The following is a 17,091-nucleotide window of genomic DNA, read 5'->3' as shown; positions in this document are numbered from 1 at the left end:
CTTGATTCGCAGTAATAGAGCAAGGCGTCATAGTTGGCTCCCATGTCTTGACATATCAGAGAAAGCAGGCGAGATCTGGCAGAACTGTTCTTCACAAAGTTCACCATTTTGATGACATCCGTTAGCACTGTATTCAACTCAACACTCAACAGCCAATGCAGGAGCGCCATCTGTGCACAAGCCGATGCAGGAACTCCAGGAAATGCCTTGGTCCTTAAGGAAGTCATCGACAATCCCAAAAAAATCTTGGGTTGTTGTTCTGCGCTCAATTTTCTTGCAAAATAAAAAGTCTTCCAGAAGATTATTTTCCCACTCGTAAAGAATGTAAGCAATCAAATGTGAGTCACCTGCAGTGTCAGTAGCTTCATCTAACTGCAAAGCAAAATTCTGGCTTTTTATACAACTGATCAACTGATCAGACACGTCTTCAGATATCTCAGTTATTCTCCGGCGAACTGTGTCATTTGACAAAGGAATGGCTTGCAGTTGCGTAGCAGCATCTTCTCCTATCATGGTCCCTACAATGTCCATTTCTGCAGCCAGTATTAATGACTCTCCGATCGTATGTGCTTTTTTGTTTTGAGCAATGCGATAGGAAACTTGATACGAAGCCATCAAAGCTTTCTTAGGAATTGATGTATGTGAGACAAATGTTTTTTTGTCTCTTTTGTATTCTTGCAATTTTCGTTCAAAAAATTTGAGAGGTGTGCAAGCTAATTCCACATGCCGAGTTTCCAAATGGCGCTGTAGTTTGTTTGGCTTCATACTCTCTGGAGCTAATATTGCGAGGCAAACAACACACTGTGGTCGTTTTTTACCATCAACAATAATGTTTTCAAGTATTCATTGTCATACTTTCTTACTTTCGTAACAGGCCTTTCTGGTTTTTCATCGGCTCCAGCACCTAAAACTTGCACATCGCTCGTTTCTTACCTTTTTCTTTTCAAAAAACCACCGCAATCAGTTCCTTTTAGTATCACAAATTTATCCATGGCTGTCTTCACCAGCTCAAACACATGTACTTCACCTCCAAAATTTGGATTAAAACTGCTGTCTTTATCCCATCCCAGCGGAACGTTCCAGAAACTGTCTTTCCTCTGTTCCCACAGCTGGGTTACGTAACGTAGCTTTGACCTTTCCTTCCACCACCCCCTCCACACCTGGGGTCAAAGTCTAGACTTCTTAGCCTTGTGTGTCCGCATGTGGAGTGTGACTGTGTTTGAGAGCGTGTAAAACGTACGCAGTGACGTACGCAGCGACAGACTTGTGTGAAGGTGCATGCATATGTGTACGCGTGTGTGCATATGCGAGTGTGTACATGCGTGAGTGCTAAAGGTGCTCCTTCAGCCCCCACCCCGCACTGTCTGGTCATGGCGTTCCTAAATGGGTCGGGTGGCTCCCTAATTAGCTAACTCAGCTGTGACAATAGGTCCAGTGGCCACTGGCGGGACAGTTCAATGCCGGCCATTACGTACGCAGCAGACGTGGGAAGTGGACAGTCCTGGGAACCATCCGAACACTAACCTCCACAGATATAACGAAATAACTAAGTACACTACAGATTGCAACACTAAAACAAAGAAATAACTATGTACACTTAAATGCTTGATCTTATTATAATTTAATTTTACAAATGTAGAGGTCAGTAGGCCGGCATTGGTTGTTCTTTTGGTTGATGCAGAGGACCGGTAGGCCCCTATTGTTGTTGTTGACTAGGGCTAAGGCGGCAAATTGACCCGAGGTGTATAAGGGAAGGGCGGAGACGAGACAAAGGACACAGATGAAGTAAGACAGAGGGCAGGCAGATGGTAGACGAGGCAGGTGGAGAAGAGAAGCCGACTTTTAATGCCTTCAACAATGCCACGCAGTCGTGGTCATTGTAATGTATCAGCTCGCGAATAAAATGATTGTACACTTGCTGACGTGTTCCTGGCTCTTATTATGTGTGGCAGAAAGCTGCTCTAGCACCAACAGCCCCCTCGCCACATGGTTACACGATGTAAGCTAATTTCACTAATACCGGTATAAGAAACTTTTAAAAAATGACCACCTTCGCGCCCCCCCCCCCTTGTAAGCATGTCACCCCCCACCGTTTGAGAACCGCTGCTATAGCAGCATGAGTGAAATTGTCCAAGTGTGATCTTTAGAGGTATCGTTTTAGATTATTACTAGTGTACATTAAACACCAACGTGATAACTAGGAATTTGCAAGCTTTGTAATTGTACTACCTTTCGTTCATGATGATTTCAACATTCACTTGTCTCTGTTTAGGTGTCAAGAAGAACATGCAGTATGAAAGTGTCATCTCTCACATCTTTGATGGGAAGATTTTAAGTTCTGTTCAGTGCCTGTACTGTGAACGGGTGAGTCAACAGTTTGTTATGTCTAGAGATATGTTGTTTGGCCAACCATAAAACCTGACAAATGATTGTAGGGTCTTGACATATGCTTCTAGCATCTTAGACCTCAACTGATGCAAGCTACAAGTGTAGTTTATGTTGTTGACCTCAACTAATGTAAGGTTATAACTTTAGGGTGTTGCCAACTTTGCTGCATGTTTTGCAAAATAAATGGATATTCTGCATTTGAGCTAACATGCACGAGGGTCTTGTGTATACTGTTAATAGTCGCTGAGTATGAGTGTGCTTAAGAAATTGACACTAGTTTAAAGCTGTGACATAAATACAAATGTGAGTACAGTAAGAATCAAAGATAAGAATTTTTCACCATTTTCATTGGAAACATGAAAGTACTTTCAGATGGCTTGACTGGTTTAGCTGGAAGTGTACTGTACCTTTCAGCTTAGTTGTGAGGGTTTTTTTTCCCTTTCGTCCATGCTATTATTTTGTTTTCTATAGTACGAGTTGAAGTTGTGGGTTTTTTTTTTAATTTTTAATCATGTACAGCATGTTGGGCTGTGGCCAGATGTTACTATACGGTGTTCTGTGGCCGTGTGTTACAGTTTGTACTGTAAGCAGATGGTGTACTGTAGCCAGTTGTTTTAAATCATGCAGCATATACTGTCGCCAGGTGTCAACAACAAAGGAAACCTTTCAGGACTTAAGCCTACCTATTCCCACCAAGGACCACCTGCAGGTGCTTCACTCTGGCCATCCTCTCACTGTGCCAGTTGGGGGGGCCATGGTGGGGCCCAGAGGGGGAACTTGTGGAGACCAGTTGGGCAGCCAAAGTTGGCTGAGTAGAATGTTTTCTTGGATGAAGAGGTACAGTGAGGTGGATCATTGATAAATGTTAGCATAATCTCCAGTACAGAGGTAAAACTAAGAGCGAAGTTACTGATGAATACAGAGCTATGCAAGAGAGAGTATAAGTATTGGTGAATGTAGGTATGACGATGAAAAAACGTAATAATCATTGAATGTGAGGTGGAACATATGTCAGGGTAAGTTTGTGACCATTGAAGGTGAGGTGTAACTGATGGAACTTAAGTAGTGATCAGCAGTTTTATGAGAGGGGCATCCATCTCTTTCCCTTACTCTCTGTCCTTCCCTACACTTCTACAGTGTTTGGTGCCCACTCAACAGCTCAGTCAATATGCTGTGCAGTACACCTATAAACCAGCTAGAGTGTATCCTGTTTGGCTACCAAAGGTGTAAAAGAGCAGGGAATTACTGAGGAATATAAATGACATTGTTAGAAAGACTGATAGAGGAGATAGCAGCTCTAATACCACCTATAAACCAGCTAGAGTGCACACTACCTGCTTGGTTTCCCAAGATGTAAAAGAGAAGAGAATTACTTGGGAATATCAGTGAAATCATCATTAAAGGGATTAATCGAGGAATTAGCAGTTCTTACCAGCAAGATTTTTGTTTCTGTAGTTACTGTGCTGCCAACCAACAATGGACCCGTCTTCCCTTCCAAATCTGCGACCAACCTACCATTGAATCATACCATCAATTTATATTATGCTAGTCCTTTTCTTAATCTTTCTTTCACTTTTTTGATGTATTGACTAGTCTGCCTGTTTGTCTTTTTCTGTATATTTCTGCAACTCTCAGTCCTTATTCTTTCTTCCCTTATTCCTCTTTGTTTCCTCTGTTTTTAATACTATTGTTTGCAAGGCTGTTTTCTCTTCTGTATGGTGTATGTTGTCATATCTTATTCTTGCCTCAATTGCTGAGAGCATGCTCTTTCACGAGTGTGATCATGTGCTATATAAAATTGTGTTTTTTATTATTATTATTTTCTATTTACTAACATTTGTTATTACATTTTCACTTTGCTATTAGAACTTGAACACTTTTGTCCATCAGATCATTGTGCACTAAAGTCTCCAGTTTAAGACAGGAAGAATGCTATTAGGGACACAACAATGCACACAATCAAATACTGTATCCACACATGTTCTTTTTCGCTACAAATCACAAGACCTGTCCATGGGCTTCACCTTTTCTGTTTTAGAGAGAATTTGATTATCTTTGTTGCTGAGTCAAGGAAAGTGTCATGAACATACAAAATATTTGCATAAATTTAATCTTAATAATACATACAAACTCTTAACATACTAGTCATTTATACAACTTAAATGCATGAGTCCATAAAACTTCTGAACAAAAACAGTCACTCCTTCAATACATACAAGACTTTGGCATATATAGATCATCTGTTACTCAAGTGGGACTGCAACCGTCAATACTAAATTCTTAAACCAGTATCCAGATACAACAGACAGAAGATCAAAATTTCACTTACGCTAGCACACTTTTGAATTCTCTTCCTTAATAACACAACTAATGCGGTACACACTGTAATCCTATAGAAAACACATCCAGCTGATGGAGACGACTTTATTCCTGTCTCCTCAACAGCTGGTGCTGGTTGTACAGACACAACAGACTAATGGAGACAATAACACAACTTTATATCAATAGTGGTGGAAACACCTGGGTCTCAGTTAACGGGGTGATCTTCATTCTGTGATCACTTTACTTCCGCCTTTGGTAATCCCTGAGACGCTCACGCCCTAGTGAATACACCAGTCGGATGAATGTAAAGTCTACTGTTTGTATCCAGAATTCTAACCAAAAATTAGAATTCCATATTATGCTTTCACTGACAGTTACAAAGACGATAATAATAATAACAACATATCCAATACCTTGTCTAGAATCTCATTCCCGGTCTCTTTCACACAGAGTATCTCTCCAGTGTCTTTCTAGCATGATGGCTTATTGGAGTATAATAAAATTAAGTTCATTAAAAATGGAGGGGCTCCTTTGAACACTTTGTTCACTTGTACTCTCTTCCATAACTGATACTCCCACACATTCATACCAGTGGCCAATGGTGACATCTGCTTACTACAACACAGGAATAATAACCCTCATTCCTGACTTCCAACAGACTGCATTTAATATTGTTTGCATTAAAAAAAAATTTCTTTTTCTTTTTTTGTATCCTGGCCATTGTCACATTTTAAATTGTGCGCTTTTTCTTCCTTGTAGCTGGTTTGTTGGGCCAACTATTACACTCCAACACTGCCTGTCGGCCTTTTTCTCAGCTGATGAGTTGAAGGGAGACAACATGTACAGTTGTGAACAGTGCAAAAAGTGAGTGTACAAAATTTTAAAAAAGGTGCAGATGACAATTGCTTCAAGAGATTATCTCTCTCTTTCCTTTCAATAATGCTTGGAAAAGTGTTACTCATTTTATGGGATTTACCTCCCTTTTCGTATGATGAGTGCCCACAAACTGGACAGATGGCAATCACTTCAAGAGATCTTCTTTCTTTGTCTTATTTGTCCTAGTTTATATTCTGGGCAAGATAATAAACAAGATCTATTAACGTTCCCTTCCCATGTTTTGATGTGTGTGTGGTTATACCTATATTGCCATGTGTTCATGAAGGGTATAGTGAAATGGACAGTGATTCATCCAGTATCAGTCCTTTGTTGAGAATAAGGGTACATTAAATTGTTGTACTTCGCTCATAATAAAATTTGAGAAATTATCAAGCATAAATTGTGTATAATAACATATTTTAAGCTTATTGTTGATAGGTAAGTCTTTATAAATTCAGGAGCAAAAGTTCTAACTCACTAAATTTCAGTGTGTTAACAAGATATCCTTTTTTCATACTGTAGAACCAGTCCAGTGAAGTGCATCTTAGGTCAGTTTTCTAGTCATGTTTATTATATGACACACCTTTTTGTTGCTATATGTGTATGTGTGTGCATATATATTTTTGTGTGTGTAGACTACGAAATGGCTTGAAGTATTCCAAGGTCCTCAAGCTGCCTGAGGTGAGAAGGGTTTGTTGTCATGTTGACTGGTTTTCTTGCCATTGTCAAAAGTTACCACAGTGTATTCAGTAGGACTGAGTGATTTAGTTTGATGGCTATTCTGTGAATGGTGTATGAAGTCAGTTTTGATAGCTGTATATTGCTTACATTTAGCCCGATTTTTTTTCCTTATTTTCATTATATTGTGTATCCATCTGAAGAGGTTCTGCTATGAGTTGTTTTTGTTTGTTTTTCCTTGTTTACAGATATTGTGCATACATCTGAAGAGGTTCCGTCACGAATTCTTTTCATCCAAAATCAGCAGCTACATCTCCTTCCCTCTTCATGGCCTAGAGATGAAGCCGTACTTACACAAAGGTAAGAAAGCATGGCCTAGAGTTGAAACTGCTTACAGAAAGGTAAGACAGCATGGCCTAGAGGTGAACCCATACACAAAGGTAAGACAGTGTCAAACGGTCTTGCGCCAAGTGTATCTGCAGAAGTCTGTTTGCATACAATTTTCTTCTTTGAATATGACCCCATGACATGATTTACTTACTTACTTCCTGCCATTATGCCGGTCGGCACGTAGGGCAGCGACAAAGGTCCTCCACTTTTGTCTGTCCTGGGCTAGCTTCCCCACAGTGCCCCAGCTGTGGTTTTGGGTCTTCATGTCTGCCTCCACAGTTCGGCACCAGGTGTTCTTGGGCCGACCTCGCTTGCATTTTCCTTCTGGCATCCAGTGTAAGGCAGTCTTTATGATGGAGTTGCTCCCGCCTCTGATGACGTGACCTATCCAGCGCCATCGCTTCTTCATCAGGATGGTGGTCATGCTCTCCTGCCCACACTGGGCAAGCAGTTCCTCGTTGGAGATTGTCCTTGGCCAGAAGATGCCCAGGATTCTTCGCAGGCTTTTGGTGTGGAAGACTGACAGTTTGTTGAGCTCGCTGTCACTCGTTCGCCAGCATTCTAATCCGTACAGTAGAGTGGACATGACCAGGCTCTGGTATAGTTTCAGCTTGGTATGGATGCTGTACTGTGTTGACTTCCAGATGTTGCGTAGGCTACAAAAGATGCCCCTGGCTTTGCTCAGTCTGCTCTGGATGTCACTGCCTGCTCCTCCATCCTGCTTGACCACGCTGCCCAAGTAGGTGAAGCTTTCAACCATCGGCAGGCCTTCTCCCTCTATGCTGATCGGTGTTGTATTGATGGTGTTCCCATGACATGATTTAGGAAGGGAAAATTACAAAGCTAAGCTTGTTGAATAAAGTTTATTTTCTGTACTTTTTCCAGTCTAATATATGAATATTAACTGAATATAAATGCTGTCCAGTTCTCTCTTGACTAGTGAGATCACAAATTTGCAGTTTTTTTCTTCTGACACTTGAAGGTACTACTAGACAGCCTTCTTTGCATTTTCCTTTTCAGAGAACTGTGTGATCATTGAGAAGGGTTCTTCTTGAACCTTCTGACCACTCCTGCCCCTTCCCCCCAATTGTCTGAGTGTTATTTTGACATCTTTTCTAAAACAAGGGGCAATCTGTTGAAAGCTATCAAGACCACTGATAGTAGGGGATTTTAAGTTTTCACGAGTCCTTCTTTTTACCATTGTCAACAATACTTAAGACATCTTTCAGACATGGCTGTTTTTGACGACCAGGGTCTGGGTGCACATTACTTTAGCTACCTGAATAGATAATATCTGCTGAATTGATTATAATTTATAAGCATTTTACTTGAAGGACAGTGTTAACTATCCAGGTAGTGGTGCTCTGTACACCCAACTCAGCATGCCTCACCCTTCTCTCATTTGGGATTAAGCCTTCTTTCAGCATTATGTTTACCCTCATTTGGAATTAGGGTGATTTTCAAGTCTCAGTTGTGATGTTGGAGTTTGTCAAGGTAAGATGCTAGGTCAAGGTAAGACCAGTCTAGATTGCCTACACTTTTTTCTAACCTCTTCCACCACATCTTAGTTATTCTCCTGTTCAGTCAAGTGGCTTATTGTTTTGGCACATGTAAAGAACTGCAAAACATTTTACTGTAATTTATTGTTAGCTGTAGTAGCAATATTCACATATTTTTGCTGGCCAAGAGACCTGTATCAGCTATGAAACATGACAACCAGTGTTCATGGGGTTTGGTACACATGTGCCTCTGTGTGTGTTTTCAGACTGCAAGTCCGAGATCACAACTTATGACCTGGTGGCTGTGGTTTGTCACCATGGGACTGCTGGGGGTGAGATTCTTATTTTTATCATGCTTGCTTTGGAAGTATTTTCTGACAAATTATGCTGACAGAGGATGCAATATACATTACAGCTTGCAAATGATAGCTTACTTGTGAATTACAGCTTACAAATGATAGCTTGCTTGTTACAAGGGACTGCATCATGACCTCAGGTGTCTCTTTGCTAGAGTTACTATCACCTGCACAAACATTGTTTCCTGTGAGGGGAGATAATTAACTCATTCCCTGTGGTAGTTTCTATCCCTCCTATGCAATCTATTTCCAGATGCATTATCTTCTGATACTGTTCTTTTACAGCTATTCAGAAACCTAATAACTATAAAACCAAGAAATATGAGTTGAATCTTTTTTTTAAAATATCAAATGTTTTTATGTGCATCAGTGGTTTTGTCATTGACCATTATTTATGTAAAAGACAGTAAGTAGACCAATTTGAATAGTGTCGGTATGTTAGGAACACAAGGCAAAGGTGCAGACAGTTTAAGAGCCTTTGTGCTATTAACAAATAAAGAGAACACAATCATGAAATACAGTGGTACCTTGTTACTTGTCATTCATTCCCCTTTAGAAGGTAAGCTGAGCAGGTGAGTAAAGACTAGAAGGTTGAGTACCTAATCAATTTTTTGGAATTCCTCTAGATATACAAGTGAAGTGGTTGTGCTGTGTTGCAGCGGGTCACTACACAGCATACTGCCTCAATCATGTCAATGAGCAATGGTATGAGTATGACGATCAGTATGTTACAGAAGTTGATGTGTCACAAGTAATCAACAGTGAAGCCTATGTCCTCTTCTACAGGTGTGAACTTAATTTTTCTCTTGCAAAGCAGCTTTTCAGTTTAAAATAAAATTACATGCATGCAGCCTAAAGAAGTCCTTCATCTGTCTTCCCAAGTCCTTTTGTTCAAGTATGGTTAGCTTTCACCCCACACCCCTTGACTGTCAGGAGTAGAAAGAGGCGTTGGTGTTTGGCTGAGAACTCCAATTTAAACGTTCACAAATATTTTCAATAAAAATTTGTTTTGTTTGGTTGGCTATAGAGCGCTACATCTTTCTCCTTTTTATCTAGTGTTGGTGAAATTTGTTATCCTGCTTTCCAGGAAATCTGATGAACACATGGTCAGCTTGAGAATGAAAGCCATGCAACTGCGTGATGCACATGAAGTGAGATTCTGAGTATATTACACAAACAACAACAAATAATATTTCTGTCAAATTTGTAATCGGCTGCAGAATGAATTGTAAAATTTTTCATCCTGTAGAACTTTGTTGCATTAACAAAGCCATTCTTTTGTTTTAAACATTCTTCATAGCATTAACTTATTCAACATTTTTTGTAGCAAAGCCTGCTTGTTGTTATTTTAGGTTTTTGTTTACAGCCAAGTCTTCTGCAGTTTTATGTGTCCAAACAGTGGATCAATCGTTTCAACACGTTTGCTGAGCCAGGGCCCATCACCAACACAGACTTTCTCTGTAAACATGGAGGTGTGCCCAATTGTCACCTTACTGTTAGATTTTTATCAAGACTTGTGGCTTATTGTTATATTGTGTCCTGATCTTAAACATAGTGGTGGGTTTGAAATGAATCCTTCGTCAGTACTGTGTTATTAGAGGCTGCATGTGTTAGTGTCTCTTGTTATTAGTGATGTCATATACTGGCTCAACACCGATCAGGATACAAGGGAGGGGATGTGGGGGCCTCTCAGCCGTTCCCTGCTTAGTCCCTTAACCAGAGGTAGATAGGCCAGTTTCTAGCTCTTAATTACAGGGTAGCCCCTGCGTCCCTTTCTTTCCATTTTTATGTTTCCCTGTTGGGTGAAAAGGACCAGGGCTACTTCCCATGGTCAGTAGACATTGAGCTTGGAGCAAAGCTGGCTGTGTCTGTCCAATGCAGATAATCACATGGAGGCTGAGCCCATTGGAAAGGCAAAGGGCAGCAAGTAACCGTCACATGTTATTGGAGAGGTCTATGCCAGTTCTTTGAGTGCTGGGAGGCTTGCAGAGCTCAAGAGGATACTGATGTGCTTTGGACACAGCAGTGTTGTGGTTCCATTTGCTAGTTTGCATTGGACAGATTCCTGGCAACCAGCAGCGGCCCGGTGGCGCAACGGTTAGCGCCTGTCACCAATACTGTGAAGGTTTGCTGCCCAGAGTTCATTTCTCGTCTTGGGCACGCTGTTCTTTCTCTGCATGTGGCATCTGTTTACAGGGCTGGCTGCTTGCCGTAATATAGCCTCAGTTGCTGGCACGGCGTAAAACACCAATGCCCCCCCCCCCCCTCCTGGCAACCAGCACTCCTTCAGGTGTTTTCTGTTAGTGACAGAAGAACACACATCACGAGCCGCTGGGCTCAGTCTTCATCTTCAAACATCATTCTTGTCATCATCATCGTTACTGTCATTATTTTTCTTATCTTGTGAGTGGATTGTGTAATCAGTGGATTTTCCTTGGATTCCTGGCCATTGCGGGTCGACATCTGGCAGCATGCCGCCACTGCTGTTGGTCAGGGGCTGACAGGTTCAGGTCAGGCTGAATCTCAGCAGGTGGGGCCCTGATCTGGAGCTGCCACCAGAAGGCTCTGAAATAAGTGGACTACTGTTGGCAGAGGAGCAGCGCCTGGGTCTGCATGTGCCGGGAGACACTGGGTAACTGGCGCTGCATTTGCACAACCAAGGACTCAGGCTGTGCCCCACTTTTTGTACCTCTCCTGATTAGTGTTACCTGCCTGTGTTTAGCCCTTGTCAGACCTCTTTAGTTTACCTAGCTCAGTGCTTCTGCCGCAGGGTGTTGCCCTGGGCAGAGATCAGGGAGAAGGGTGTGGGTGACATAACGGGGTTATTTTATTTTGTGCCCGCTGAAGTGTTTGGTTGCATCCCTAGGCTTGTGCGGGTGCCCCATCAATTTGCTTTGATTGGTCTGCTGGGTTGTTTGCTTGTTTCTTTACGGGTTTTTGTTTGGGGTCCTTTTTTCTCTTTTGTCGCTTGTTGGTTAGCCACGCCTTGTGACTGTTAATTAACATATATTTTTTCACTGTCCTACATGTGAGTACCTATTTGTTTACTGAGGAGCAATTGGTTTTGTCACTTGCATCAGGCGTTTGAGTGCCTGTTGTATCGGTAAGTTTACCCGTGAGAATGAAACCCTTGGCCCTTGATTACCTAATGCGACAAAAGGCTACCTGTGTTCATATTGTCACTTGTTATTAGAGGCTACCTTCCACCATCCTCCTTCCATTTGCCAACACGAAGGTCATCATAACCTTTTCAGTCATGGGGACTTTGAGTGAGATTATTTTGTGTGTGTGTGAAAGCTTCCTCACCCCACACCTCCTAAGCCCGCACCTCTCTCTGCCTGTGAGAGGTCAGGGTTTGAGATCCATTTATCCAGAAGGCCTTATAAACTATTTAAAGCTCATGAGTTGCTGTCAGGTTAAATTACTAGACCTCATGACAGCTGAAACTGTTGTCATAATGATGGTCTTTATGGATCCAGACAGTTCTAAACTGTGTGGGCAGTCATAAATTAAAAGTTTAGTTTTTGTACCACACTGTATGTGACTTATGTAATGTATTTTTGTTATTTTGTTTTGATGTAGGAGTTCCACCCAACAAAGTCAGCCATGTTGAAGAGCTTGTAGAGCCCTTGGAGCAGTCAGTGTGGGAGCTGCTATACAAAAAGTGAGGGATTTAGTACTTGTTACACTGGGTACATCTGTACATAAACTTGAAGGGCATACTAATGTTTGTCACAGAATGTGTTACTTTTGGTTGTTGACATACCTATGTCCTCTTTGTTTGAAACAACTGTTAAGTTTTGTTGCATTTTGTGTGGAATGTATTATTCATATATTTAAGGCAAATGGCAACCATTGGCTTTGTTGCTAGGTTTGGTGGAGGTCCTGTGTGCAACAGACTGTATGCCTGCCAGGTATGTCAACAGGAATTGGAGAAACTTCGCACTCGCCAGAAAAATGAGATGGACAGCTTCATTATGGTAAGAACATGCTTGATTACCTTCATTATGGTAAGAACTTGACTGCTGACCTGTGGATGTTAATACTGATGAGTCTTGGAAAAAGTGTATTTGACCAAGGTAATGGCCTTGTACTTTTGACTACAAGACAGAGTCAGGCATCATCTGTGTGCATTTGGTTGGAGGACAAAGCTGGTCATTGTCCTTGCACTTTTGCAGTTGAATGAAAAGTTCCAGGCAGAAGAGAACCATCAGCCACACATCTATGCCATGAGCATGGCTTGGTTCAGACAATGGGAGGCTTTTGTGCGGGGGAAAACAGACAGTGAGTTACTCATTTGCTTGCATGAATTAAATTCAGATAAAGAAACACACTCATAAATGGGGTTGGTCCTAAAAAATGTGTTTATGTACAAGCCAAAGAAATGCTGCTATAATGTGTTACCGTGAAAACCAAAGAAATTTTTCTGTAATGTGTTTATATGGAAAACAAAAATATGTTATTCCTGTAACCTGTTCTTGTGTTTTTGAATTTTGAACATCAGCCCCTCCAGGCATGATTGACAACAGTCGCATTGCCTCGTATCGTGGTGGGCAGCCCTACGTTCGCCCATCATCTGATTATGGACAGCTGTCACATGACATGTGGACTTTCCTGCACAACATCTACGGTGGAGGACCAGAGCTGATCATCAGACAGCGCACACTGTCTTCATCATCTGCCACTTCCCCTGCTGCTTCACCTGCCATTAGCAGCACAGGCAGCCCTTCTTCTACCATTAAAGGTACAAGTTTTCTCAGATCTTAAAAGTTTGTTTGGTGTGGGTTTTCCATCACTTAATGTTAGAAACTGAAAAATGTTTCCTTGCATAAAACTATCCCTGCATCTTATGAAGTATGCATATATGTATAGATGACAGAAGCAGTTTATAGAAGGATTTTCTCAGGTTTGATTTGTGTGATTGTCACCAGAGACTTCAGCAGTTTCCTCATCAAGCCCACCACCATTGATGCCATCAGCTCCCTGTCAGCCAGCAGCATCCAGCATCACCAGCACACCTTCTGATGACTCTGCCACTCTGGCTTTGTCAGCATCCCCGTCACCATCTGATGACGGTTCATCATCAGAACACGTCCCTGTGGCAGCAGACAAGACACGGGGACCTCCTACTAGTTCTTCCTCCTCCTCCTCCACCATCACGCCATCCATGTCTCCATCCAAGAGCAGCACTAACACTAGTGTCAAGCACACACATGCAGAGGAGGCAGACACAGCAGATGGGCATGTAACAGAATGCACTGAGGAGGGGGAGCTAAGAACATCCAGTGGTGTATTCATCACACAGCAAGAACTCAAGGGAATTCCTCAGCCAATGGATGTCACGCGACTATGATGGCTGTAGTTCTTCATATGAACCTCTTCTTGGGGCAAATCATGCAGCTTGTGGGATTACACTTGTTGCGTTTTCCAACTTACGTTAGATAGAGTGTTCTGGTGTGTATTTGATCATTTACTGAACTAATAAAAACTTGGTTAACAGACCATGCAGAATGTGTGGGCAATGGCCAGCTTCTTTAATTCTTTACAAATTACAGACAGTGGTAATTGCATGAATTTTATAGTTTTCTCTTTATAATTAATAACTTTTAATTATTAGCAGAGTTGTGTCTGCTGTTGTCTGTACTATAAACTGTTCTCATTTGGCATGTTTTTCTGATCTGCACGCTAAATTCCCAGCATAATTCTTATTGTGTGTATGTCACCCATCATGAGAAAATATTTAACATTTTTTGTCGACAGAGTGGAACAGTCATCTGTTGAGTATTTCTTTGGATGTTGTGCTCTAGACAGAAGAGCATTAATAGAGATAACATTTTTATCAGGGCTTACTTTTTTCCTGAAAAATTACAAAGTAAGATGATAAAATACGAGCCAACAGATTATTTTGATAAAAATAGCTGGTAGATATTGGTACTTTAGTAACATAAACAAAGCATGTAAGGCAAGTTACCTTCATACCTAAGAACACTAAAGCCTATATAGTTTTTATGTCCCCAAATACCCTGCCATTGAATGGTGTGAACATAACAAGGTCCAGCTAATTTTCTTGTGAATTGCAGCTCATGTCCTGAAGCTGAATGACAGTTTGCAGTCAGGCTAAAACTGGGTCATTAGGTCAGCTTACCTTGTGGTTTATTTAAAAACCTCAACATGTTTCGGTTTGTTTTTTTGGGGGTTTTTTTTGGTATTTTTTTCATAATGTCACAGCTTTTGTGTTTTACCAAAAGTTCATGCAGGCTTTGAAAGTCTGTGCAGTATCCATTGCACCTGTGAATTAAAACAAATCCTGAATTGGTCACTTCAGTAAACAATAAACTGATGGAGGCTTCACTCTTGCTGTCTGTAATGGAGATGGCCTATTTATATTTTTGTCTTCTTTCATTGAAGTACTAGTATCAGACTTAAAGACTAGTTGTCTGTTTTTCCTTTTTTTGTTTTGTTTTTTTTAAGAACTGTTTTTGATGAGATTTTTAGATGAAAAGTTTTAGATAATTATTAATGAAAACACTATTTAAGTATGATTTTAATCTGTGATCTGTTTACAAGGTGTAGGATTGATAGTTATGTCACTGTTTAGGTACCACTACGGATCTGTACAACAATCATGTGTTATTTCAGAGTTTATGTTCATTGATATATCTGTCTACAGTGGATTTATTTAGAGTGGTATATCTGTGTCACTGGCAGTTTTTATATAGCTTAATATGTCTCCTTAAGTATTTCTATAATACTTAATGTGTCACCAGGGTTACATTTATCTGTCACCAGCAGGTTGACACTGATTTATCCATGACACCAAGTTTACATACAGCTTGACAGTGTCTCCAGAGATACTAGCAGTCAGGTTTTTGCTAAGATGCTAAGACATGCACTTGAGTCTGTATGGAGGTGATTTGGTTCATCATAGCCAGTCAGCTTGTTTGCTGTGACGGCAGTTTATTCTCTATGCTAAGTCACCTGATTGTTTATTGAAGTAGTTTGTTTCACCATGGGCGTCAGCTGCACTGAAGTCTGGCCCCTTTATGAAAAGTGTTAAAGAGGTAGATAAGGCCTGTCGTCTTCCTGCCTCATCCTGTCTTCCTTTTCCTCCTTCGGGCTCTGTGCCTTGCCGGATGAGCTTTTAGGGTCATATGAGCTCTTGCAACATGTTGATGAGCTTGTGGTCAAGTGATCTCTCAAAACATGAAGATGATTTTGATGCAGTCAGGCTTTGGCAGGGACAACTGCCACTTACACTGGATTGGTTTTGCCTCTTTCCTTTAAGGTGAAATATTTCTGAAATGTTGAACTCTATGATTTTTTGGTCCGAAATGTTTAACTGAATATTGGTGATGAAAAACAGATTCTGGCTAAATTTTTGTTTTAAATATGTGTTTCCTGATGCCAGGAAGTACCTGAAACTCCTACAGGAAATGGTTTTTGTAAAACTAAAATTAAAAGCACACAGATGTAGATGTGTAGCTGCTGCTGCTTTCTCTTTGTCTTGCATGTCACTTTGGTCTTTCTTGCGGTCACTAAACAGTTTACAGGAACTAGCATTTTGAAACCTACAGAAGATAAAATTTTGAAAAAAAGGTGGAGGTAAAGATTGCACTCACAAAACAACAGAGCACAGTTCACTTTGTTTTAGTTACTTTTTAATCACTGGGAGATATGTTGCTTTGAAATATTAAAATGTTACACACTGTTAATTTACAATAAGAAGCCATATATGGATGACAAAGCAGTTATGAACATCAGAGTCTGAAATTGTAACTTGGGTCCCAAAGAATGCTTGAATTGCATTTCACGTGAATCAGAAATTTAAGAGGGAGTAGTCATTTATTGACACTGGCATGTTAAGGTGAAGGTACCGATCATCCTGTCTCAATCATTTTAATGTATTATTTTGTCACAATAAGTTTGCTGTTTCTATGATGGGCCGGTCTTAATGGCATCATTAAATAAACTCCTAGAAGCCCTAGAGAGCAGTATTCACTCCACCTCACCTACAAGCTAGCAGATGGTCTCTCCGCCCCATGCTGTAGTGGATAAATTCTACAATATCCCAGATGAAAATGATGCACTTAAAGCAAACAACACATCAGTACTCTGTGTACATACAACCATAGACTGTGTTTGGCCTTTATGTCACATATATATATAAAGCATACAACACAACAGTATTCTGTGTACCAGATAAACTGCTTGGCCATTATGTCTGGACTGGCTGTCATCCCTGTCCTGGCATGGACCTACTGGAGGAGTATAGAAGCCAGAGCTGGTGGATTGTTATCTTACTTGCTTTGTCTATGACTTATCCTGTCATCTCAGGTCAAGTTTAGTGTTTATAGGCATGTGGTGATGTCAAAAGATGGTCAGGCAGTTTAGCAATGTGAGTGTCAAGATGGTTTTATCATTTCTGCCACTGATTAAGTGATGGGTAGTGTACATCAAGATGTCAGCATGATTCTACTTACTGCTGGTATAGCAGTCAAGTGTCAAACAATGTCGTTCCACAGCATCTTAGCTATGTAAAAGCAGTAAGCATATTTAGGGGAGGTTCTGCCCTAGCCCTGACA

The 17,091-nt window shown here is 40.9% G+C and overlaps 1 protein-coding gene across 4 annotated transcripts in view; it reads left to right on the top strand.

The window, feature by feature from the left end:
- The window catches only part of LOC112575066 (ubiquitin carboxyl-terminal hydrolase 20-like), a 29,006-nt gene extending 14,982 nt beyond the window's left edge, over nt 1–14,024 (top strand). For 3 of the 4 annotated variants that reach the window (XM_025256606.1, XM_025256604.1, XM_025256607.1), the window contains 14 exons: nt 2,273–2,364; nt 3,032–3,225; nt 5,470–5,574; nt 6,222–6,267; nt 6,513–6,624; nt 8,420–8,485; nt 9,136–9,295; nt 9,597–9,660; nt 9,876–9,981; nt 12,092–12,173; nt 12,381–12,489; nt 12,688–12,793; nt 13,014–13,253; nt 13,441–14,024. In XM_025256606.1, the coding sequence (XP_025112391.1) occupies nt 2,273–2,364; nt 3,032–3,225; nt 5,470–5,574; nt 6,222–6,267; nt 6,513–6,624; nt 8,420–8,485; nt 9,136–9,295; nt 9,597–9,660; nt 9,876–9,981; nt 12,092–12,173; nt 12,381–12,489; nt 12,688–12,793; nt 13,014–13,253; nt 13,441–13,862 (1,904 nt within the window). In that variant the 3' untranslated portion in view covers nt 13,863–14,024. The remainder of the gene's footprint in view (nt 1–2,272; nt 2,365–3,031; nt 3,226–5,469; nt 5,575–6,221; nt 6,268–6,512; nt 6,625–8,419; nt 8,486–9,135; nt 9,296–9,596; nt 9,661–9,875; nt 9,982–12,091; nt 12,174–12,380; nt 12,490–12,687; nt 12,794–13,013; nt 13,254–13,440) is intronic. The other variant, XM_025256605.1, reaches the window with a different exon arrangement.
- The last annotated feature ends 3,067 nt before the right edge of the window (nt 14,025–17,091 follow it).

The sequence above is a fragment of the Pomacea canaliculata genome, linkage group LG11 (genome assembly GCF_003073045.1).
Source record: "Pomacea canaliculata isolate SZHN2017 linkage group LG11, ASM307304v1, whole genome shotgun sequence".
Lineage (NCBI taxonomy): Eukaryota > Metazoa > Mollusca > Gastropoda > Architaenioglossa > Ampullariidae > Pomacea > Pomacea canaliculata.
The sequence above is the reverse complement of the archived record's forward strand: the minus strand, read 5'-3'. Positions and strand labels throughout refer to the sequence as shown.